General features: G+C 33.9%; 1 protein-coding gene across 2 annotated transcripts in view; it reads left to right on the top strand.

Moving 5' to 3' along the window:
• MYO9A (myosin IXA) overlaps positions 1-26,716 on the top strand; it is a 247,613-nt gene that overhangs the window by 207,810 nt on the left and 13,087 nt on the right. For both annotated transcript variants that reach the window (XM_012640651.1, XM_012640652.1), the window contains exons 32-39: positions 738-785; positions 11,489-11,600; positions 13,567-13,628; positions 20,282-20,474; positions 22,025-22,153; positions 22,970-23,075; positions 25,396-25,527; positions 26,244-26,367. In XM_012640651.1, coding sequence (XP_012496105.1) covers positions 738-785; positions 11,489-11,600; positions 13,567-13,628; positions 20,282-20,474; positions 22,025-22,153; positions 22,970-23,075; positions 25,396-25,527; positions 26,244-26,367 — 906 coding nt within the window. The remainder of the gene's footprint in view (positions 1-737; positions 786-11,488; positions 11,601-13,566; positions 13,629-20,281; positions 20,475-22,024; positions 22,154-22,969; positions 23,076-25,395; positions 25,528-26,243; positions 26,368-26,716) is intronic.

The raw sequence follows: 26,716 nt of genomic DNA on the forward strand, positions 1-26,716 counted from the left end.
TCTTTTCAGTACCCCAAATGAAATAATTAGGTACCCGTTCACATCAGGAATACCATCAATCCCATCCTTTGTATTGATTATGTTCCATTTTATTTTTAGTTATTCTAGTTTATATATATTTTATTTAGATTTGCAAATCACCTTAGATCATTTTCGAAGTAGTCAGATATAAACAAGTCCTTGAAAGTTCTTCTATTCTAGATCTAGGTTAAAGTTTTTATTTTATGTAGAAGAAGATTCTTATTAGTCTCATACTGCCTTTGTCTATAGGTTTAAAAGGTCAGGTTTGGATTGTTTTATACTATAGTTATCAGGAAGTGTCACATGTAAAACAGCTTTTCTTGTCCCGAATGATACCTTTTTATATTTAACTCTGATGGTTTTCTAGAGCCAAATATGGAAAGTAAAATCTTTAAAATGAACAATCATTTGACTAATGATTAAAATAAAATAATCATTTTAATTAATATGGCATGGCTTCTGGAAAGAACTGAAGTATAAAGAGAGAATAATCTTTGAAATATCCTTTCATTTGTTGCTTTTATTAGCACTATATTTTACCAAACTTAAAATTTTTCTCACATTTGCTTATTAGCACTGCACAGTTCCCCTTGAAAAATAAAGCACTGCTTATTTTATTACCTTTTGAGCAAATATCTCAACATTTGCAAAGAAGTAGAAAGTATGTTAGTCTTTGTTATCGTAGTTTCTGTATTTCTCCCCCCCCCCCATGCCAGGTGCCAAAAACAGAAAGAAAGAAAAGAAGAAAAAAAGAAACTGATTTGGTAAGTTATAATCTGTTTTTCATATTATAAAAAAGTAATTTTCAGATCAGTGATCTGAAGTATATCATACAGTGTTTCTATGGATATATTTAAGAAATAGGTTTATCAGGTACCTAGATGGCAATCATTTATGCCTTTACAAAAACTTAGAATGACAAATGTGCCTTGAATTCAGTGACTGGACTTATAATCAATGGTGGCTTCCTAAAATGGCATAAAACTGAAAATGCTTACTCATGAAAGGCACAAATTCCTTTTCAGACCTAGGGGTGTGGAGGGAGCTTTTGAAGAGTTTCCCCTCCATTCTGAAGAAAGGGGGCTATTTACTTACAATTCAAAAGACATTTCCCCAGGCATGTGAGCAAATTTTACCATTGTTCATGCTTTTTTATATTGTATTATATATCTCTAATTACTAAGATTATATCTCTATATATAATTTCTATAGTTGCTAAAATGAATTAATCCCTAGAGAAGTGCATAATCTGCTAGTGGAGGCCGGAGTTTTAAAAATTATTAGTATCAGATGTAATAAATATTATAGTAGAAATAGTACAAAGTGCTATTGAAATACAGAAAAAAGGAATACTTTACAGAAGAAAAGATATTTTTGCTAATTCATGATCCTAGTTTAGAGAGGCAATATCCAGCCTATGGTAAAGAGTATATGCGAATGCAAGTAAGTGAAGAACCTGGTATGTTGAGCCAGTAGCTTTGATTGACTCAAGTACTGCATGGGTCGCTGGAAAAGAAGGTAGGAATCTGATCAAGACTCTACCTTCAAAATACCTCTAATATCTTACTATTTCACATCACCTCCACTACTTTCACAATAGTCAAATGCACTTTGTATAGTGTCATTCTGGTCTGCCTTCATGTACCCTTCTCCCCTTCTCTACATGTAGTCATAGTGACTCTTTAAAACAAAAATCATGTCCTTCCTCTACTCAGAGCTCTTTAGTGATTTCCAGTGTTTCTCAGAACACAGCCCAAAGTTCTTACTGTGCCTACAAGGCCTGACATGATCTTTAGCATGACTGCCTCTCTAGGCTTCGTTTCCTCCCACTTTTCCCATTGTTCCCTCTGTTTCAGTTACATTCATTGCTGCCACTTCCTGTTTCCCCTCCTCCTCCTTTCTTCTTCATTTTTCCCTGAAAATGTTAAGCTTTTGGGCCTGTAAAACCTGGGTTCACCCCTGCCAATGGCAAATTTTAATTCTAGAAAACTTATTGTCTACATTACTTATATATCAGGATTATAAAGCATCCCCTTTCACTTGTAAAGAAAATTCTGAGGTCTTTTAGATCGTTACTTGTAGATTTTACACTATGTTTGTTAGAAATATGATCCGACTCTATTTTATAGATTATCTGCCTGTTGAAAAGTTTTCTGCCTTTTCACAGGAGGCACAGAATCCTGATAGTGTAACTAACCCATTAGCCTGGTTTGTTTTTGTTCTCCAAAGTAGATTTTTCCAATTGTGAAACTTCAGACAGCCTTATCTCTGACTCTTAATGTCTTCATCTATAAAATAGGAATAATGTTACCCACGACTGAAGATTTTTGTGAAATTAAATGAGATTGTATACAAAGGAAAGGATAGGGAAGGCAGAAGGCCTGTTATAATAGGTGTTGTTTAGGCAGTTTATACACTTTAAGCCTTGTAAGAGTCATATTCATGTCAATAAGGAAAAGAACACCTCAAGATAAAAATGAGCAAAAGATACAAATAGACAATTTATTCAAAAACTATTTTATTACATTTCAAGGACTGTAGTAAGTGCAGTTCACAGAAAGAAATGTGAAGAAATACACAAATAAATGTTTACCTTGTTAGCAGTCAAACTAAAGCGAAATAATGATTTTCTACTTTTTCCTTCAATGGACAAAACTCAAATTAATTACCTGGAGTTTGGAAGGATAAGTAAATACAGATTTTTTTAGTATTACAAATAGGGGTATAATTTGCATTAAGCTTCTTGGAGAATGTACTTTAGCAGTGGTGTATTAAAAAGCTTAAAAATGTTAAACAAAAAAAAGAAAAACTTTGACCCAGCAATACCGTATCTAGAAATTTATCCAGTGGGCATATCAGTTATACTTTTTCCACACTGACATGTACAAGTCTCTTTATTGAAGAGGAGTTTATAATAGCAAAAGACTGTGAACAACTTAAATAGATAGGGAAATGCTTAAATAAATTAGATATATTTATATAATAGGATGCTGCTTAGCATGAAAGGAATAGAGGCCATTCACCAGTATGTTCTGTTAAGTAAAAAGAGCAAGGAGCTAAGCATCTTATAGAAAGCTATTTGTATATATTTTTTTTAAATTAAAAATAAATTCATATCTGTACTTATACAGATATGCATATGCACACATACAAAATATCTGGGAATATGCACAAGAAACTGACAGCAGTGATTATCTCTGTGAAGAAGAACTGGACGATTGGGGTTCAGAAGTAGGAGAATGATTTATTTTTCATTGTGTTCCATTTGTACCTTTTGATCAGGTGCATACATTATATCCATTCAGAATAAAGTAATTTTTAATGAAAATTTTAATGAAGACAACTTTAATATTAGACTTTAGTAGAGGAAAATGTTTGTGTAATTTATAATTAGAAAGATGTCTGTGAGATAAGATGTCATTATCTGTGAATATTTGAGATACTATAGAGCAAGACCATATTATGAAACTAAGATGAACCATGAGTTAAATTTTTTTTATTTAGTAGCTGATTATTTACTTAATTTATTAAGAAAAAAATGCTAATACTCTCCATGTGGTTTCATACAGGCAACACTGTCAATCAGAATTAATGGCATTTGTGATGTAGTTCTGTCAACATAATCTTTTAAATTTTTAACTAATTTTTTTGAATTGAGAAAGTCATAGAAACACGATAATTCAAAATGATATTCACTGTAGAGAAAGCTTCTTTCTTAGCCCTTCTTCCCAGAGATAACCATGTTACCAGTTTTTTTGGTTGTGTTCCAGAAATACCCTGTTCCTATAAAAGCATTTATTTGTGTATATATATATGTGTATATTCCTCCTCTTTTTTCAGGATATTCTAAGAGGAATCATTTTGCTTCTTTGTTTATAATTGGTTTATTTAATACGGAAATTTTAATTCATCAGTCTTTTTCTCTATGCTACTGGTGTTTTTGTCTTTCTTAGATAAATTATAATTATTACAAGTTTTTATTTTTACTTTTCCCATACCTTATTCTAGTACATTTATTTATTTTATTTTTTTCCTACAAAAATAATTAATCACTCTGGAATTTATTTTAGTCTCAAGAGTAAAATACATTTGACTGTATAGTCAATTCCAGATGTATTTGGATTTAATTTTGTAGTCTCTGTTTTTATTCACTGATCTGTTTATTCTTATGTAAGTACCAAATCTCTTAAATTATTTATTTTATTATACATGTACATGTATAACCCTATATACACATGAATCTACAACACTCTTAAAAGCTATTCTTGCGTATTCCCCAGCTTAAATAGAAATAATCACTATTTCCTAAACATACCATTCTTTTTTGTGTCTTTGCTCTATTCTATGTATTCATCTCAAACTTCCCTCCTTTGTGACACCTTTTTTCCTATAGAAACATTTCGTTACTCCTTTCCTTGTACTTTGGAACTTTTATCACCTGCTATTCCCAGTACACACTTTCAAAATCACTGCTTCAGGTCTCAATCTCTTGATTCCCGTCTTATCCAGCAGGGACAGGAAAAGGGCAAGAGAGCCCATCACTTCAGGCATGACTTGGAAGTGACACTCATCACTTATGTGGACATTGATTGTACAGAACTACTTATGTGGCCATTTATAGATGCAGAAGAAGCTGGGAAGTATAGTTTAGATAGACAGTCATGTGCACAAGTAGTAGCTTGGGAATTCTATATTAAAGGAAGAAAGAAAGAATGGATATTAGTAGGCAGTTAGCATTCTTTTCCACAACCAAGTGCCTATGCCAGTTCCCAATACGCAGTAAGCATCTATAAATGTTTAATTGAATGAGTGATTGTACGAGTGATTTGAAAGGGCTTCATGGTACCCCCTACACTCCTGTCCAGACTTATTTCTCACTACTCTCCACCAACTTGTCTGAGCAATAATGATTTTCTCGCTGTCCTGGATCAGTTCTTTTTGTTTCATTTTGGTATTTTCCTCCCATCCCCTCCCCTGTTCATTTTGGCATAATTGCCATATTACAGAAAAATTGCAAGAAAAGTACAAAGAATCTTGTATTCCTTAACCCAGATTTATTTATATTTCACTATTTGTCTCAATAGTGTCCTTTATAATACAAGAAAATCTTTGTTGCACTTAATTGTCATGCCTTTTTAATCACCTTTAATCTAGAACAATTCCTCAGCCTTTTTAATTTTCATGACATTGGCATTGTTGAAGAACACAGGCCCATTATTTTATAAACTCTTCCTCAATTTGAGTTTGTCTTGTATTTTTTCATGATTAGATTCAGGTTATGCATTTTTCTCATGGAATAACACAAAAGAGATGCTGTGTTTTTTCAGTGCATAATATCAGGAGATACATGATGTCTTTTTGTCCCATTATGGTTGATGTCTGCAAGGGTGTTTCAAAAAAAACTCAGCAAAGTTACTTCTGTTTTCCTTTTTAAGTAATTAGTATCTTGTGGGGAGATACTTGAGACCATGTAAATAAATATCCTTTTATTTCTCAAACTCTTACCCACTAGTTTTGCTATTCCTTGATGATTCTCGACTGAATCAATTATTGCTATGATTGTTGCTAAATAATGATTTTTAAAAATTCAATCATTCATTCTTCACTCATTAGTTGAATTTTTGCTATAAAAATGATTCCCTTCTTATTTATTTAACTCAAAGGAGGTCCCACTGGTCAAATTTGTGACAGTGTGAGTGTTAAAATAAATGAGATTCAAGGATTATAATCTAAGAAAAAAAAATCATAATCTGTTGAGTAAAAGAAGTACTCTTGAGTTAGCACTGATATAATTTCTTTTTAAAGTGTATTTCTTTTTCTAATAGATAATGTATTTTTGTTGTTCAGACTTTTAAAAAATTGTATGTAATGAGAAATCTAACTCCTACCCCTTTGTCCTCTAGAGGTATCTTATTTAACTTTTCAGGTTTTTTTAATCCAATATAAGCAAGTAAGACTATATATGCTAATTTTCTATCCTTTCTTACACAAAATGAAGCATGGTGATGATAACAGCATAATACCCTTTGTTGCCTTGCTTTTATCACTGAACAATATATTCAGGACATCCTTCTATATCTACGGTAGGCAGAATTCTAAAGAAGTTCCCCCCAAGGTTCTTGTCACCTGATTATTCATTCACATGTAATCTAGGTATTGCTTTCTGTGAAGGGACTTTGCAGGTGGAATTAAGGTTGCTAATCAACTTGTTTAACATAAAAGCTTATTTTGGATTATGCAGATGAACTAAATGTAATCACATAGGCCCTTAAAAACCAAAGAAGGCGGCAGAAGAGTCAGTAAGAGAAATGAGGGTGAAGAAGATAGGTAGAAAAGAAGTCAGAGAAATTTGAAGCATGAGAAGAACTCAATCCACTGTTGCTGGCTTTGAAGATAGAGAAAGGGGGGTGTTGAGCCAGGAAATGTGAGTGGCCTCTAGAGGCTGAGAACAACCACGGATAACAGTCAGCAAGGAAATGCGACCTCAGTCCTACAACCACATGGATCTGAATTCTGCCAACAACCTGAATGAGGTTGAAAGCAGATTGTTCCCCAGAGCCTCCTTCTGGCATACACCCCTGTTGGTACTTGATTTTAGCCTGATGAGACCTGTGTCAGACTTCTGGCTTTCTGAACTGTGAGATAAGAAGTAGGTGTTGTTTTAAGCCACTAAGTTTAGGAAACTATTACAATAGCTGTACATAGAAATCTGTTTCATAAGTGGCTAATAGTCCTTGCTAGACCATTGGGTTATATCTTGTCTCCTGCTATTAACAAATAGTGGCACAATGAATAACCTTATGTGTATGTGTGTGTGATTGATTCCTAGAATCAGAATTACTGGGTCATAGGGAAATGCATTTGTTATTTTGATAAATGTTGCCTCATTTTCCTATAATAGAGGTAGTCTCATTTTTTTAGTTTCAACAAAAATGTATGAAACTGTCTGATAATCTTATCAGAGTAGGTTATTAAATATGTAGACTTTCGCCAGTCTAATAGATGAGGAATGTTGTATCTCCATGAAGTTTTAACTTGCTTTTCTCTCGTTACCACTGGGATTGAATATCTCTTCTTGTGCTTAAGTGCAATTTTTGTTTTTTTCCTGCAACCTGTATGTTTATGTTCTTTACCCATTTTTCTATTGGTTTTGGTCTTTTCCTTCTTAATTTGTAGAAATTCTGTATATGAGAAAGATTACCCTTTTGTCTGTGATATAAATTGAAAATATGTTTCCCAGTCTGTCAATTGTCTTTTCACTTGGCTTATAATATCATTTGCCATGTAAAACATTTTTATTTTTATGAAATTAAACTTACCAATCTTTTCTTTCATAGCTTCTGAATTTTGAGTCACAGTTAGACTTTATCACTTCAAGGTTATAAAGGAATTATCAATTTTTTTCTTCTAATAATTTAATGGTCACATTCTTTACATTTAAATTCTGATCTTTATGGAGTTATTCTGGTATACAGTGTGAGTTATGGATCTAATTTTGCCTCTTATCAATGGCTATCAAACTTATTTAAAGTCCCTCATCTTCAACTTTGAGACATCACTCTTTTTACATTCTATATTCCCCTTCATGCTTGGATCTTTTTATCCTATTCCATTGGTTGATCTGACTGAGCCGATTCCAACTATTTTAGTTATTGAGCTTTTATTATGTTTAATAATTGACAAGGCTAAGTCCTCCCTAATTCTTCTTCTTTTTTAGAATTTTTTTGGCTATTCTTAGTTATTTTTCCATATGAACTTTGAATTTGATTATCTAGTTTCAACAGAAAAGATCTATTAGTACTTTTACTTAGATTACCTTATATTTATAAATTAATGTAGAAAGAACTGAAATCTTTGTGATTTTGAATCTTCTCATCTGTTTACGTCTATTTTTGTGTACTTTAAGAGGGTTTTAAAGTTTTTCACTTACAGAGTTTTTTTTTTTTTTTTTTTTTTTATTTCAGCAAATTATGGGTGTACATATGTTTAGGTTACGTGTGTTGCCCTTGGTTCCCCCCCCAACCGAAGTCCGTGTTTCAAATATGTCCATCCTTCGGGTAGTGCACATTGCACTCCTTGTGTATACAAATACCCGTCATGTTACATTTACTTACTTCTTTGTTTGTTTGTTTGTTTGGTGTTTGACGGGGTCTCACCATGTTGCCCAGGCTGGTCTCAAACTCCTGGGCTCAAGTAGTCCTCCCATTTCAGCCTCCTGAGTAGCTGGGACTACAGACACACACCACATGGCCAGCCATGTTACATTTATTACTGAGTATTTTATCTCAGCACCAATAATCACTGTAGTTAATATAATAGTATCATATATATCCTTTCATACTTTTTGTAGACATATATAAACTCTTTAATGTTTCAAAGTGCAGGTGTTTCTGAGACACTTTCAGGGAGTTGTCAAGATCAAAAATGTTTAATAATTAAGACATTATTTTCCGTTTTCTTTCAGTTGACACAAAAACAATCATGGGTAAACCGCTGACAGCTTAGCATGAATCAAGGCAGTCTCTCCCAACTTTGTTAGTAGATATTATAATATTCACTGTCACACTCTCACAGTTAAAGAAAAATAAAAAAGACAATTTCATTTAAGAAGATCCTTGATGAAGTAATAAAAATGATTAATTTTATTTAAATTTTGAATCTTGAAGTCACATTTTTAAAATATTCTATATAATGAAATGGGAAGGATCTAATAGCTACATAATCATGATTGTCTCAAAAAATTACTTAGACAATTGAATTGCAAGCTGATCTAGCCTTTTAAAAAATGTAACCGTTTAAGGTATACAATTTAGTGTGTTTTAGTATATAGACTATGTTGAGCAGCCATCACCACTGTATATTATAATTCCGTAACGTTTCATCACCCCCAAAAGAAACTGCATACCTTTTAAGCAGTCACTCCTCATTCTCTTTTCCCCTCAGCCTCTAACAACTGCTAATCTACTTTCTGTCTCTGTGGATTTGCCTATTCTGGACATTTTATATTGATAGAAAAAACCATTGTGTCTGCCTTCTTTTCACTTAGCATTAATGTTTTCAAAGTTCATCCCTGTAGCATGTATCAGTACTTCATTCCTTGGTATGGCTAAATAATATTCCATTGTATGGATATACTATATTTTATATATCCACTTTATCAGTTGAAGGATGTTTGAGTTGTTTCCACTTTTTGGCTATTATGAGTAATGCTTCTGTGAAAATTCATGTACAAGTTTTTGTGGCAACATGTTTTCATAGGACATCATTTTCATTTAAATTACTCATTCAGACTTCGGTATTTGGCATTTTCTGAAAATGAATAAAGCATGGCCCTGTCACTTCAAGGAAAACAATTGACAATATTTGTTACCCATGGTAAATTTTGAGTTTTCAAGCAAAAATTCAAATTTTGGAAAACTTGTATTAATATCTGCCATAGTATGTATGGCAGCTTCCTGTAAAGTTTTCTAATGATATCAGTGGTAATATTAAGGAATGTATCTTTTCGATAGTACATAATGAAATGTGTCAATATTTGGAGGAACAGTACAACACATTGAACCAGTATTTTTCCAAATGATCAATGTGTAATACCATAAAATCATGTATAGGTAAAATGTACATTGAAATTATAAAATAAACCAATGGGTATTGTAACCAGTTTTATTGAGGTAAATTTACTTACCACAAAATTTATCCCTTTTTAAGTGTACAATTCAATAATTTTAGTAAATTCACACAGTTTTTCCATCACTTCAATCCAATTTTAGAACATTTGTATTAACCCAAAAAGATTTTTCATGCCAGTTTAAAGACACTGACCTTACTGACCCCAGGCACTGCTACTCTTTCTGTTTCTATAGTTTTACCTTTTCTGGACATTTTATGTAAATAGAATCATACAATATGTGGGTTTTGCTTATGGCTTTTTAGCAAGTTTTGAAGTTCATCTGTGTCATTATGTTTATCAATAGTTCAGTCTTTTTAGTGCTGAATAGAATTCCATTGCATAGAATGGATATATCACATTTTATTTATCCTTTTATCAACTGATAGACATCTGAGTTTGTATTTTTGGCTGCAGTGAATATGCTGCTATGAACATTTGTGTACAGGTTTTTCTGTGGACATAATGCTTTCAGTTCTCTTGGTTATAAGCCTGAGACTGGAATTTCTGTTTCACATGGTAACTGTATATTTAAAATTTCTGGAAACTGCCAAACTTCTCTCCAAGTGACTGTACTATTTTACAATCCCACCTACAAGGTCTGAGTGTTCCAGTCTATCCACATTTCTTACCAACACTTGTTGTCATTTATCTTTTTTATGACAACCATTTTAGTGAGTATGAAGTAGTATCTTATTGTGGTTTTAATTTGCATTTCCCTGATGACTAATGATGTTGAACATCTTTTCATGTGCCTTTTGGCCATTGTACTTCTTTGATGAGCTGTCTATTTCAATATTTTGCCCATTTTTGAATTGGGTTGTCTTCTTATTGTGTTAGAACATTTCTTTATATATTTTAGATAGAAGTCATTTATCAGATATATGATTTGCAAATATTTTCTCCAAGTCTGTGGCTTATCTTTTTTTCTTAATGATGTCTTTGAAGGTTAAAGACATTTTAGATTTTAATAAAGTTCATAATAGTAGATTTTAATACCACAGAGTATGAAGAGTTCATTGGTATAGTTTTTATTTCATATTTTAATAACCCTTTAAGTTACCATTTATAAAGTTTTGGTTCAATATCACTGTCCAAAAGGACTATGAAGATATTCCTCTATTTTGCGATTTCCCATCTGTATGAATCTGCATTTTCTTCATGTGTTTCAAACTAAACTGCACTACAACAGATTGAGTGCAGAAATAGCTGTGAGAATCTAGATGTCTTTTATTAATCCAGACATTGAAGAGATTTACAAAAATGTAAAACAATACCCCTTTGCCACTAATTTTCTATGTTATTTATGTTAATGTATTATAATGTATAATACACTTATTGTAAATTTTAGGTGAATTAATCAATAAATAAAATTTCTTCAGTTTCAATTTCTAGCACAGTAAATGTCAATAGATGTAACTCATGTAAGCAGAAGCTCTCTGAGATCATTAGTAATTTTCAGTAGTGTAAAAGATTTCTGCCATTAAAAAAAAACTTATTGTAGAGCTGCTTTTAATTTAACATGCTGGCTTAGAGTCCTGTAAGACAGCAACTATATGTTGGTTGCATTGCTTTCTGTTTTTCATATAATTTTGTCATGTTTATATAGAGTGTATTTTTGAAGGAGGGGACCATATATTTTATTTTTACTCTCTTTCTCAAAAGATCATAATTGTCTCCTTGAAATAAGTGTCCAGTGAAGACTTAATAAGGGATTGAAGGATTTTCCATTGGCTGACCACATTAGGGCAGCATTTACTGTGTTGGCTTTAATGTAAACAGCCAAATTTTTTCATTCAGGTGGAAGAGCACAATGGTCACATCTTTAAGGCCACCCAATATAGCATCCCTACATACTGTGAATACTGTTCTTCTTTGATATGGATAATGGACCGAGCCTCTGTTTGCAAATGTAAGTATGAGAGATCTTTGAGAACATTTTGTAAACCACTTAACATTTCTATTTCCTTGAATTTTCTTATATCTTCTTTAACATAAAGGAGTAATTCACACTGCCTAATTTTTTAGCCTCATCTCTCACTATACTCTACTTCACCTCTTCTTTGTATCCAAACGAGATATTTTGGTGTTACTTGGTCACTGAGAGCTTTGTACTTGCAGCTAACTCTGTCTGAAATGCTCTTCTACCAGATTTTAGTATGGCTTCGTATTTCAGTTTAATTCATGTCTACACGCCCAAGTCACCTCCTCAGAGAGCTCTTTCCTTACTCTTCTATATAAAATGCCACCCTGTCCCCAGATTCTCTATCCCTTTACTTGGATTTAATACTTTTTATAGCACTTATCACCACCCAAAATTATAGTAAGTATTCATTTTTCTTGTTTTTCAGTCTATCCCACTACAATATATGCTCTATAAAGTCAGGAAATTTATCTATGTCTTCTATATCACCAGTGCCTAGAACAGTTCTGGCACATAATAAGTTTTAATAAATATTTGTTGGGTAGATGGACCTGTATAGATGGATGTGTGGATGAATGAACAAATTTTTACATTATAGCCATGAAAGGTACTTTTTCTATTGCAATCCTTTCAACAGAATATATAAATCCTAAAATGTGAGTAGAGACTTTGTAGATCAACTTAGTTCTGGCTTATAGTGGACGTTTTTAGCTTCTACTCCCTTTATTTTATACATCTGCTCTGGTGCTATCATTAAATCTGTGAGGCTTTGCTTTTACTAGTGAACTAGAACGGAATGAAGGAAATATTAGGAAGGAAGAACTTGTTCCACTGTGACAACAAGGATAATAGTTATGTTCACTGTATATAGTGGATATATCCACATGTTCCATGTTTTGACAGCAGTTTTCCTATTGTTTAATTATCAGTAGTCTGAAAAATTATCATGAGAGTGAAAATAGGAAGTAGTTTGAAATGTACTTGACTGCTTAATCTGATTCTTGTATGTTTAGAGTAATTTCTTCTGTGACTTCAAGCTGCAAGTTTATAGAATTTTCTTTTTTATGACTATGGTGGGTTTGGTTTGATTTGCTTTCTTAATAGAATTAATTAACTTGCTTTGTTATTATCCTGGTGATTTCACCTGTAGAATGACATGGACTCCCCTACTTGATCTTGGCCTTGAAAGCCCCACAAGTTATACTTGAGAAACTCAAGAAAGTATATTCAGGTGTTGGTATGCAAAAGCCAGAACTGGTGTAGCCAAATGACCTAGATCAACTGTGTTCTCAGTATCCTTAATATGTCTTTTCCTGCTCACCAACTGCCCAGCCACCCTGTTGTCTACACTCCAATAAATTATTTTTGCTCTGAACCTTTTCTTTACCTCATTTTCCCAATCACAACTGATATTCTTTATTATCTGGTTCCTTAGAGCTCTCTTCTGAACCTTTAGAAACAATAAATAAGACCTTTCTTATATCTTAATATGCTACCCAATTCGTTTTCATTTCAGGAAGGGTCTTTGACAGTAATACTTTTCTTATCCATAGGAATGATTCTTAATAGGTGTTTCTGGCATTTTAGCAGGTTGTAGAGCACATATGTGAGGGAACATGAACACTAATTTCTGAATCAAACCACAAAGGTAAATACCCTACTGCAATTTGGAGGGGGAATAGTATAGAGAACAGGACGGGCAGTCTTAAAAAATAAAAATATTTTTCATTGACAGTGGCTAGAAATTTTAGGCATGTTTTCCATTCACTATCCCCAAGAGAATAGGTTAAAATTCTTTTTAGTTATAAGATAGTACAAAGTATATGTCTATATTGTATTATAGCAGTCTGAGATTTAAAGGAAAACCTTACGTTCAAAATGAAGTTATAAACTTGATTAATTCTTACCATTGATGTGCAGCCTTGTAAAAATGCTATATTCTTAACCCTTTCAGTATGCAAGTATGCTTGCCATAAGAAGTGCTGTCTGAAAACCACAGCCAAGTGCTCTAAAAAGGTAAGAAGTCATCACCTATCAGTAATATATAATGGATCTGTTGGGTTTTCTGTGCCTTATAGAAAGAAATCAAGGCCTCTTTGCTAGTTTATATAGAGAAATGGTTTTCAAACTTTTTGAACACAAATCTCAGTAAGAAATATGTTTTATATCATGCTCCAGCATACACATATAGGGGGATGTATGTACATAACTGATTTTCATGGAACTGTATTACCTTTACTGTATGTGAGCTACTATTTCAATTTCATAAGCCACAATTTGAAAAACACTGCTTTTAAAAGTTTCCCACTTCCTTAAACACTCTTAAGTCTTCCAAAGAATTGTCCTTAAGGTAGTAGGCTATAATTAAAGATGAACAAATTTAAATATGAACAACAAAGTTCACCAGCATAGTTGGTGTTTTTACATATTTGTATTTGGGTACATAGAGATCTAAAAGATACTGAACAAATACTCTTTGATACCTGAAGCAATCGTTTTTTAATAATATCTGGCTTTTATTGATGTATAATCACAATATTTTCTTATTAATCACATACCAATAATATTTACAATATTGCGCAAATCTGAACTATAGTATAAATATGTGTGCATGTGTTTGCAACCCATGTATAGAATTTTCATCTGTTCCAAATTAATAGACAAATTATGGCAAAATACAGAGAGAAGTTTGATCAGGACTTAAAATATTATACAGTGAAATTGAGTGAGACATTTGCTTCCAGCTAAGATGGAGTATCTTGTGGCAGATCAATCCTAAAAAAGTCTGTTGGCAAGCATCAGGGAGCTTCCCAGGCAAATTGGACTTTAGGGGACTAGATCCTAGAGAGACGTGAATGCAGCATAGTGGATTAATCTATATCCAAAAAGTGAGATACTTTTCTCCTAGTGGAAATTTTTCAATTTTTGTTGTAGGACAAGAAAGCAATATTCTGGGCAGAGGGCCACATTTAAGAGTCAGAAAAGCCAGAAGAGCTTTTAGCAATTTCATAGGACTATGGAGACAAAAATTGGAGTTTGGGACTGCCAAGACTTGAGGGACCATGATTCAGTCATTTAGAGAAGTGAGCCTGAAACTGAAGAGATTTTTCCCCTCAAGGCATTTTTAAATTCTTAAGCTGTATAGGGCAAAAGGCTAAGAAGCTAATCAGAAAAGAAAATTAGAGTTTTCTGCAGTTTCACAGTGCCAAGTAGAGAAAAATTGGAATTACAATATCCATCATCAAAGAGGGGGACCCTAGTCAATACCTGAGACTCTCAATGAAACCCCTGAAGAATTACACCCTAGGAATAGGGGTGAACTATTGACAGATGAACTTAATAAAAACGGTAAACCAGCTTTGAGGCAGTCCTCGATTGGATTAAGGTGAACCTTTCCTTATTCTAATAAGCCACCCATGAGAGAGAATAGGGTGAAACCTCTTTAAAGAGAGATAACATCCTCTAGAGCTGTCACAATTTTTTCATATGTAATATCAGACATAAATGAGACGAAGAGAAAAATAAATAGGCAACATCAATAGACTCATAGATCACCCAGTTATAAAATTACCAGATATTAATACATAGTCTTAAAAAATTTTGGTTACTATATTTAAATACTAGTTAAGTTTAAATAATAGAGAAGTTCATGGAAGAACTGAAATACAGTCTGCCTCTGTATCCATGGGTTCCATATCTGTGGATTCAGCCAACTACAGGTTGAAAATATTCGGGGGGAAAAAATTCCACAAAGTTCCAAAAAGCAAAACTTGAATTTGTCACTCACCAAGTATTATACCAAATCTACATGAATGAAGTGATGTGTAGGGATTATATTAGGTATTATAAGTAATCTAAGGATGATTTGAAGTATATGGGAGGAAGTGTGTAGGTTATATGTGGATGAATCACCATTTTATATAAGGGACTTGAGCATCCATAGATTTTGCTATCCAAGTGGGGTCCTGGAACCAATCCCCCACGGATACTAAGGGACAACTGTACATATTTAAATATATATGTTAACAGAATCAAATGGAAATTCTAGAAATAAAAAATGCAGTTGAAATTATAAACTCAAAAGATAGTTTTGATGACCATAGCAGAAGACAAGACTGGTGAGCTGGGTCAGTGGAAATAACCTGACGTGGAGAGCAAAAAAAATGAGGAAATAAGCATGAGAGACATACGGGAAAGGATCAAAAGTTCCTAAATTTATGTAATCAGAGTCTAAGAGGAAAGGAAAGAAAACAAGGGAGAAGCAATATTTGAGAGATAGTAGCTAATACATGAAGTCACATGTTCATAAAGCACTTTTACCCTAAAGTGGAGCAAATACAAAGAAGGCTAAAGAAAAGAAAAAGAAAATTTCTTAAAAGCAGTCAGAAAGGAAAAAAATAAATATCGCCTAAAGTAGCAATGAAAAGACTGACAACTGACTTCTGAACAGAAATGATAGAAGCCAAGAAACAGTGGCTTGGCATCTTTTAAGTGTTATAGGAAAAGAAGACCAATGCAGAATTCGGTACCCAGTGGAAATATCCTTCAAAAGTGAAAGTGTTGTGAAGACATTTTCAGACAAACAAAAAGTCAGAATTTCTTACCAGCAGACTTGTACGAAAAGAAATACTAAAGGAGGTTCTCTGGGCAAAAGGAAAATGGTCTCAAATGGAAACAAATACAGGAAGGAATGAAAAGCAATGGAAAGAGTAAAAATATGTGTAAATATAAATGTATATTGACTGAAAACATAATTTTTTCTGGGGCTTGAAGTATATATAGAATTAAAATGCATGACAACAGCAACACAAAAAAGTTGGTTAAGTGGAGTCAAAATATTCTAAGGTCTGTGTATCATCTGGGAAGTGGTAAAAGTGCTAACAATATATTAGACTTACGTATGTTATGGATATTTGTTATAATTTCTAAAGTAACCACTAGAAAAGTAATAAAAGAATATGTAACTTAAACACTAATAAAGATAGTAAAGAGGAAAAACAAAAAATATTGATTAATGTAAAGGACAGGAAGAAATAAGAGAAAAGGAAACATAAAACAGGTTGGACAAAGAGAAAATAAAGAGCAGATTGATAGATACAAATCCAAATATACTGGCAATTACATTAAATGTTAAAAGAGTAAGTACTCCAAATAAAGTTAAAATCAATGGAAAAATCTCTGTGATATGCTGTTTACAAGAGACAAACATAAAAATATAGAAAGGTTGAAAGCAAAAGGATAGAAATAGTGGCATGCAAAAACTAACCAATGGAAAAGCAGTATGGTTATTAAAGTGTACACTAAGGCAAGGAGTATTACTTCAGGTAAAGATGTCTCGTAATAAAAGGGTGAACCCATCAGGAGGTTATAAAAATTCTAACTTTATAAGCCTCTAATATTATAGCTTTAATACCTGGCAGACAAAATTCAGTAAGGATGCAAATGATATGAAAAATTTGACATAATTGTCATATATTGATCCTTGTATCCTACAACTGCTGAATACACATTCTTTTCAAGTTCCCATGAAACATATGATAAAATTGATCATATGCTGGGCCATAAAGCAAATGCCTACAAATTTCAAAGGATTGAGAGTATTTTCTTTGACCACAGTGGAATTAAGCTATACATCAACAAAAGATAACTAGATGATTCTCAAATGTGGGGAAATTAAGCAATGTATTTCTAAATCACAATAAAAATGGAACAGTATTTTGAACTAAATGATATGAGTATGATATAGTAAAGGTAAGATACCGTCAAAGTTGTGCTAAAAGGAAAATTTATAGCTTTAAGTACATATATTAGAAAAGGAACAAGGCTGGAAATGATTTAAACTGTCATCTCAACAAGGTAGGGAAAAAAACCCAAAAACCCAGCAAATAAACCCAAAGACAGTAGAAGGAAGATAATAATAAAATAAATGAAATCAAAAGCATTTGTGCACTAGAGGAAAATCTACAAAGCCAAATTTTGACTCCTGGAAAAGAGTAAGAAAATAGATAAACTTTAGTAAGAATAATCATATAATGAACATTATATGAAATATCCCCAAACTGGAAGAAACCTAAATGTGTATCAGCAGTAGAATGAATAAATAAATTGTGGCATATTTGTATAATAGAATAGTATATAGCAATGAGATTAAATTATTGGTACTCCCAAACAAAATGTTGATTGAAAGAAGCCAGAGTATGTATGGTGTTAATCCATTTAAATAAAGTTTAAAAATAGATGAAACTAACTCCTGGTGTACATATTGTATGATTTCATTTATATAATATTCAAAAAGCAGGTAAGACTAATTTATAGTAATAGAAGTATAGATACTGGTTATTTGTGAAGAGTGAAGGGCATAGTGGCTGAGAAGGACTTGGGGGAATTTTAGACTGTTGATAATATGCTAATTCTTAATTTGGTCCTGGTAACAAGTGTGTATTTTGTGAGAATCTGTTAAGCTACATTCTTAGGATTTGTACACTTTATGTAGATCATACTTCAATAAAGATTTTATTTAAAGTACACATTGATGTTAATTTGGAGGGAAAATAACTATAGAAACTTAAATTTTTTCCAGTTGAAAATAGTAAAATTAATTTGTCCCTTAATTTCAAGAAATAGAATGTAAAGCAAGTGTGCTTTACATTAGTTGGTTTCAAATCAAATTATTTTTAAAGTTTTTGTTTAATATTCTTAAGTTTTGGGTTTTTTTTCTTTCACAATCTTAACATTTGTAATGCCATAGGGAGAGCCATACATTTAAATAGATTGTGTGGATGTCACAATGATGGCAAAACATTTGACTAACACTTATTTTATTTTTAATCATTGTAGCAAGCATTATTATATTTTGTTTCTATAATAATTTATTGAGTATTTGCCATAGGTACCATGCTGTGTATGTTCAACTTAATCTTTACAACAACCTTCTGAGGTAGAGAGGTGGTATTCTTATTGAAAATATGAAATAATAACTTAGCCAAGTTCATGTAGTAACAATACAAAAATTTTAATTTGTCCTCTAAATATTCCAAAAGTAAGTGTCCTTTCTATTCTGCCTCAGACCTGGAAATACTTTTTTTCAGAGATGTTGTCTGATATTAAGATAATTTAATGTGCTTCGAAATTAATGTGAAATTAATTCTCTGATAATTAAGTGATGGAATACAGAGTATGTAGATGAATGAAGCAAAATAATACTGATAATACTGATGCAAACTAATAAACTGATTATATCTTTCCCTATTTAAAATTCTCTGATGGCTCCCCTTAGCTACTTCGCTTTGCCCAACTGTATAGTTCTGTGTTTCCTGTATGGAAAAGGTCTTCTTGCCTTCTTTACTTATGAACTGCTTGCTTTCCAACACTAAGGTTAAACATCAGGTCTTTTCAAGATCATTAGTTTGTTATCCAGCCCAATCTTTCCTGATCTAGCTGCCTCTCTTCTGTGGTTCCTTAATAAATCTGCTTATTATTTTACTTATCTCCACACAATAACACTATTAGTTTTAGAGGAAAGATTGTCTCTGACTTGATTTTGTTTCCCTGGTACCCAGCACATAAATGACAAATGTATGAATGTAAGACTGGAAGGAGAAATTAGGATCAGTTCCAAGTAGGGTCTTGAATGTCAGACTTAGGAATGTTTGCATTTTATTTTGATGTATACTAATTAACCACTGAAGTTTTTTGAGGATAATAAAGTAGATTGTATACACTATAGATTATATTAATATTTAAAGGGGAGGAAATCAATGTGGGGAACTGGTCAAGAAGCTGTTGGAATAGTCCAATTGGGGAGTTATATAGATTTGTACTAGGGTCATGATACTGAGAAAAGAAAAGAAAAAATAGAGAGGGTATATTGTTTGACTAAAAGAACTTGGCAACTGTGGTTGGATGCAGGTTGAAGAAGAAAGTGGGGTGTATACACTTTGTATTAGGGAAGGAGAATGGTGCAGGAGAAGAAAAGAAAGAGATTTACAAAAAGGTTTTCAGTCTTAGAGATAATACTTGACATTTTTATTTTCTGTGAATCACTTCAAATAATCTCGAGGATGAGCTGTTATTTTGCAATCACATAAGGTATAGTTAATAAAGTATGATATCAGACAGACTATTAAAGTCAGTTTAAAAAGCTATAAGACTAATCATGGGCCAATCTGTATGTGTCTCTGCCTTGAGTTATGAAAGTTAAACTTGTATAAAGTTTACATATACACCAAAGCATTCTTATGTTTCAGAAATTATTGACAACTCTAATTCATATCAGATCAGTAGATTTTCTGGTGGTATTTGGTAAATGTTTACATTCAAAATCCAACCCCCTTCTCCCACACCCAAATCCCACCTTTCCTTGAAGAGATTTTTGACAGGAAAGGAGGAAGTAGTAGCCCTTTGCCACTGCCTTCATTCTCCACTCCATTATTTTATTTTATTTTTTTTTCCACTCCATTATTTTCTTTTGGGGATTCTCAGTGGGAGAGTATTGAAACTAATACCTTATTTATTTATACTTATTTAACTGTAATTCCCTTTCTCCCAACTCTTGTAACTATGCTCACAAAACTTCAGGGAAATAAAAAGTAGTTCCTCTTCAAGAATTGGCTAAACATGTTTAAAGATGTTTGAATATATTTGGAAACAAAAAATTATCTTCTGTCTAGTATGATCCAGAGCTATCATCTCGACAGTTTGGAGTTGAACTGTCCCGTTTGACCAGTGAAGACCGAACTGTTCCTTTAGTGGTGGAAAAGCTCATAAACTACATTGAAATGCATGGACTGTATACAGAAGGCATTTACCGAAAGTCTGGTTCAACTAATAAAATCAAGGAGCTTCGACAAGGTCTAGATACAGGTAAGAGAGTGCCCTCCAGATCATGACCAGATACTTTTAAATAGGTCATTTCATGCTCTTAAAGTTTTCATTACATGTTGATTCTTTACTTACAGCTAGAAGAATGAAATATTTTCTGCAGTGCTTGTTTGTCATTTTGTGGCTTTCTGAAGAGTTTTTGGTTTTATGTGGTCCTTTTAGCAAACATATGAGTATATATTTGAGTGTATGTATTGTATATTGAGTGTATCATTTGTACAAGGTATTACTGGGTACTTGGAACAGATTCATTTAATCTTTTTCACAATTCAGTGAAATCATTATACCTCTAATTTGCAAAGAAGAAAATTTAGGTTCAGAGAAATTAATGAGCTATTGATAATGATGCAATGCGCCGTGCTGATGATTCCATAATAATCTTAACAACAATCCTATGAATTAGGGATAGTATTATGCCCATTTACAGATATAGGAACTGAGGCTTACAGAGGTTCTTCCCCGAAGACTTATCACCCATAAGTGACAAAGTTGGGCTTTCACCCCAGATCTTCTGAATTCATAATCTAAGCTACTGCCCGTTACTCTTGATTACTCTGACTCCAAATGGTGCTCTTTCCAGTGCATCTTCTTGCCTACCTACATTGATGACATAGTGACTTAAACTGATAATTAGTGAGTTGAGCACGTGTCTTTGTAGAACTCTAGCATCAGTCCTGGAATGTATGCACTGACTTTGGTTTCACTCTCAACCTCTGTTCTTTACCACTGTTGGAAAGGAATAGATCTTTTTGAACCAAAGTTAGGTATAAAGCTTGTCTCTGTGTGGCCAAGAACCTACCCACAATGCTGTTTCTTATGAACAAATCAGTGACAAATGAATTAGTATGGAAATGATAACAGAAATGCCTGGTAGAACTCAAGCAGACCAGACGGAGACTTGGTTTACAAACGGTTGCCAACTTTGTCGCCTATGCTTTGGAGCAGCACAAGTGAAAATCATTCATCCTGTATCCTCCCAGTCATCTAATCTGTATAACCTCAGCGAGTTTATAAGTGAAATAGGGTAAAGGTATTTTTTTTACATTTCCTAAGCTCAATTATCACTGTCCTTTCATCTCTAAGAATGACTTAAAATCAGCCCTATTTTTAGAAAATGTCCTTCATGCTTTTTTCCATTTGTCTGCTAAAACATTGGTACTCAAAGTGTGGTGTACAGACAAATCCATAACAGAATAAGTACAGAAATTGAGAGCAAGCATTTATAAACATTTATAGCAATTTGTAAGCATTTATAAACATAGCAGTTTAATAATGTTTCCACATCAAAAATATGGAAAATATCAAAAATATTTTACACATTTCAGTAAACAACAGATTTGGAAAATAAGTAAGAACTGTTTCTTCACAGTTAGAAGCATTGTTCCAAAGCATGGAATTAGATTGTGGAAGATACAAGTTAGTCAGTTTAAGAAACTTGAAGGCCCTGTTAGTGATGGTGGTTTCTAAAGTGAATTATTTGAATCATTTTGAATGTTTTGGCTTGCTATCTATCTACTTTTGTCTCTAAATAGATGCTGAGAGCGTAAATCTAGATGACTATAACATACATGTCATTGCAAGTGTATTCAAACAATGGCTTCGAGATTTGCCCAATCCGCTCATGACCTTTGAACTCTATGAGGAATTTCTTCGAGCTATGGGTAAGCACAGGCTTCTTGGGTTTAGAGAAAAGGCCTATATCTGGTAAAGGAATGCCATCTTCAGTAGAGATTATTAAGCCATCCTCTAGGGTGGTTTAGTCCTTATAGATCCAAAGATAAACTTTTAACAGTCAATACAAAACTCCCAGTGTACTGTCACCTATTTGAATAAGTCTCTTTAGAGACTCATTAAAATGTCAGTATCTTAAAAGTTTTCTGCGCAAACCACTTTGTTGCTTCTCGCAAAGAGATTGAAAGACTAGGGTTATAAAACAGATTAAAAGATTAAATCTGAGATTTAAAAGTACGCTTATGAATGTTCTTTTAAATAGTGAATCTAGGCAAGAACTATGTGTAAAGCTAGCTGTTTGTTTTATGCCAGGCCTAACAGGTTTTGGAGTTTAGTTTCTCAGTGCTATAGGTTTATAGAGTATTGATGAAGGCCTGCCTAGAGGTATTTGGGCCTTGAAGATTTATAAATTATATGACAAATTGGTTTCATTTCTATTTTACTGGAAATCAGTCTGCCACACAATGGCTGAAAAACTAGAGCATCTCTTTCCCCTTGCTGTAATTAAGGATTACTGGGATGTAGATTAAAACTCAGAAGACTGCTTATGAATATAGAGCTCAAGCAAAGTGAGTAAAGTGATAACTGTGAGTTGCTCTTTTCGTGCCATAAAGGTATAACTGCCTCTCCTAAAACTCTAAAACTCTAGAGCTAGCCTTCCCTGCTACAAAAGTGTCTGTCCAGGAGGAGGATGTAGCATGTAAGAGGGGATATTTAGTTGTATTTGCTACTCCTGTTGTTTTTAGGCCTTCAGGAGAGGAAGGAGACAATCCGTGGTGTATACTCTGTGATTGACCAGCTCTCCCGAACTCATCTCAATACTCTGGAACGCCTCATCTTTCATCTAGTCAGGTAACCTCAACAAGCAAGGGAATGTTTTTTTGGGTTTTTTTGATACAGAGTCTTGCTCTGTCGCCTGGGTAGAGTGCAGTGACATCATCATAGCTCGCTGCAACCTCCAGCTCCTGGGCTCAAGTGATCCTCCTGCCTCAGCCTCCCAAGCAGCTGAGACTGGTGCCCAGCTAATTTTTCCAGTTTTAGTAGAGACAGGGTCTTGCTCTTGCTCAGGTTGGTCTCGAACTCCTGAGCTCAAGCAATCCTCCTGCCTCGGCCTCCCATAGTGCTAGGATTACGGGCTTGAGTCGCTGCCCCCGGCCACAAGGGAATGTTTAATAGTTTCTGGATTCTTTTAAATAAATAAAGAGCTTCTCCATTTAGAAAACTGACATATATTAGGTTATTAAGTATGAAATGTCCACTTTCCTAAGTACTAAGTTTGACAGTTGATATTCCTCACATTTCACTTTGACACTTCTTGTTTTATTTTTATTGTGAAGGTACATCTTCATTCTTTCAAATGTATGATTTGGCTTGTGATTATCTTTCAAATTTTTTTTTAGAGCAATTTTTGGGAAGCCATGGATAAGTCAAAAATTTGTGTTATTTTCGGATATGAGTTCCATCATGGAACCAATGAAGTGGAGACAGCTCGAAATAGCAATGAAGTGTTTGGGAATGGTGTGGCTAATGAATGCACAGTACATCGATGGTTTGAGAAATTCCATTCCAGTCATTTTAGTCTTGAAAATAAGCCATGTGGGCGATCTGAGACCACGGTGGATAATGATGAACTGAAAGCTGCAGTGGAAGCGAATCCATCTCAACCTACGGATAAATTAGCAGCAAGGTTTGACATTACTATTCCAACAGTATTGGCTCATTGGAAACAAATGGGCAAGGTGAAGAAACTGGATAGATGGGTTCTGCGTGAATTAAACGAGTGTCAGAAGAGAAATTGTCTGGAAGCTTGCCTTTCTTTGCTGTTATGACATAAAGGCAAACCATTTCTACACTGTATTGTTACATGTGATGAAAAATGGATTCTTTTTGATAATCATAAGCGTTAATGGTTGAAGTGCCAAAGCATAGTCCAAAACCTAATATTCATCAAAAAAAGCTAATGGTGTCTACCGGGTGGTACAGCACTGGTATTATCCACTACAGCTTCATGAAACCTGGTTAGTCGATTACAGCGGATGTCTTCTGCAACCAAGTGGACGAAATGATGAGGATGCTTGTGATTAAGCAGCTGAGGTTGATCAATAGAGACAGGCCAATCCTCTTGCAAGACAGTGCTCAATCACATGTCGCACAAACGACCCTGCTCAAACTACAGAAGCTGGACTTGTTAACTCTCTGTCATCTACAGTATTTACCAGACCTTGCACCAACTGACAACCACTTCTTCCAGGCTTTGGACCATTTCTTACAAGGAAAAATATTCAGTTCTCAAACAAGCTGTAGAAAATGCCTTTCATGATTTCATCGCCACTTGCTCTCCAACCCTCTTCGCTGCTTATGACAAGCTACCATTAAGATGGCAAAACTGTTGATAGTTTAGGTGCATACTTGTACTGCTTCTTGTTTGAGATATAATAAACTAAACTTTTGATTCAAAATCGGACATTTCATATTTAATGACTTAATACTTATCTTTTCCTTCTATTTATAAAGTCAGCATCTCAAATAGGTGGTTAGGATTCCTTGGAGCATAAATCTTGAGCTGAGCTGGACTGCATGGCAGGTGTTTCTCTGCCCTTATTTGAGCCATATAGCAGCTTCAGCCTCATGGTGGCACTGTGTAGCTTAGCTTGTTATCTTAAGTCCTGAACTAGAAAGGATGTATATCTGTTGACGTAACGTAATTCATGGGAGGTGGGTTCAGATCATGCTCAGGAATTGATTGACCAAAGAGGTGTCAGGAGTAGTCTCTCTTTCCCTCTGTGTAAATTTCAGCGGTAGTTGAGAAGAAAGCCATCTTTCTTTTTGGTTTGATGTATAACTGTCTGAAAATGCCTTAAAGCCTCTACTCTGCATTCTTTAGACATGTTTGTCTGGTGATATTGGCATTGAGCAGTAGGTCATAAATTTCTCTTGGTAAGAAATCTGCTGACCTAGATTCAAGGAAGGAACAAAGTGAAAGTACATTCTTCAGAGGCAAAGGAACAGCTTTGGGAAGTCTATAATGTCTTCCTTAAACTGATGCGGATATCTTTCCAGTACTACGCAGTTGATGTCATCCTGTCTTTCACTTATCTCTTCCACCTGCCTCTCTACTCTTCTCCCTTTTTATCTCCTTTTCACTTATTTTTTGCTTTGTTTTATTCCTTAGGATTGCACTACAGGAAGATACTAATCGAATGTCTGCTAATGCTTTGGCCATTGTGTTTGCACCCTGCATTCTCCGCTGCCCAGACACCACTGACCCACTACAAAGCGTACAGGACATCAGTAAGACCACCACGTAAGGCCAGTCACCATCACCTCTGCAAGACTTTGGGGACTTCTGAGTTGTTTCAGTCGTTTTATCCAGATATGAAACAGTGAATGATTTCATAAGTTGAGGTGTTTTTGAGAAGATTGTTGGACACTGTTGGGTTTTCTTACACTGAGGATACAAACTCTTAGATTCAATCTAGCTGAGCATCATTAGTTTTAAAAGGTCTTATTTTTTAAATCTGGCTTTTCTTTAGGACTGCTTATAGTTTCTAAATAGATTTTAAAATTCCGTTTTACCAAATTGCATACACTTTGTATTGTCCTGTAATCTAGTCTAACTCTGGTCTCCTGGCTCTGAATCCCTTTAGTCTTAATATCTCAATATTCCTATATTTCACCTTGGCCTTTTTTCTTGAGCAGCTGCTTTCCTTCTAAAGTGGTTTTCTTCTCCTTTCCTTTTTAATCTTGACTGCAAAAGGAACTTTAAAAAAAATCAGTGTTTGCATGAGAGTCTGATTTAATTGGTCTGGGATATAGCCTGGCATCTTCAGACAGCTTCTAAAGTGTAGCCAAAGTTGTGAACCACCATTCTAAACCTTGCCTCTTGAATTCATAGAGTAAGGGATGTTGATTTTTTTCTTCAACTGTCTACCACACTTGGATGAAAAACAGTCTGTGGGTGCTGTACTTTATTTGATTTACTTCAGCTCTTAACAGTTTTTTCTCTTCCTCCTGTTTCAGCTGTGTGGAGCTCATTGTTGTGGAACAAATGAATAAATATAAAGCTCGTCTCAAAGACATTAGTAGCCTGGAATTTGCTGAGAATAAGGCAAAGACCAGGCTGTCACTGATTCGTAGATCAATGGTAAGATGCAAGATGTGGAATCACAGGGAAAAATGGGAGCCTTCTTGTAAACTATAAATGTGCATTTGCAGTTTACAGAAGGATTATTGTCAAATCTTTTTCACAAGGAACAAATAAAAAATCACCAACTGTCAGGATGCTATGGATGCCTCATGCTTAATCTGCTAGGTCTCTTTTTTTATGTGTACAGAATATGTGATTAAATGTGTAGAATTTTTTAAATCGGATATTTGGATAAAATGTTGGTGGCTTAATAATCTTCCCTGTTTTCTTTTCATGTCCTTTTTTATGAAAACTTAATGCTATCCTAACTTTTTTCTCTACTTCCTTCCACCATCTGTTCCCACCT

The sequence above is a fragment of the Propithecus coquereli genome, unplaced genomic scaffold (genome assembly GCF_000956105.1).
Source record: "Propithecus coquereli isolate 6110/MARCELLA unplaced genomic scaffold, Pcoq_1.0 Scaffold155, whole genome shotgun sequence".
NCBI classification, from domain to species: Eukaryota; Metazoa; Chordata; class Mammalia; order Primates; family Indriidae; genus Propithecus; species Propithecus coquereli.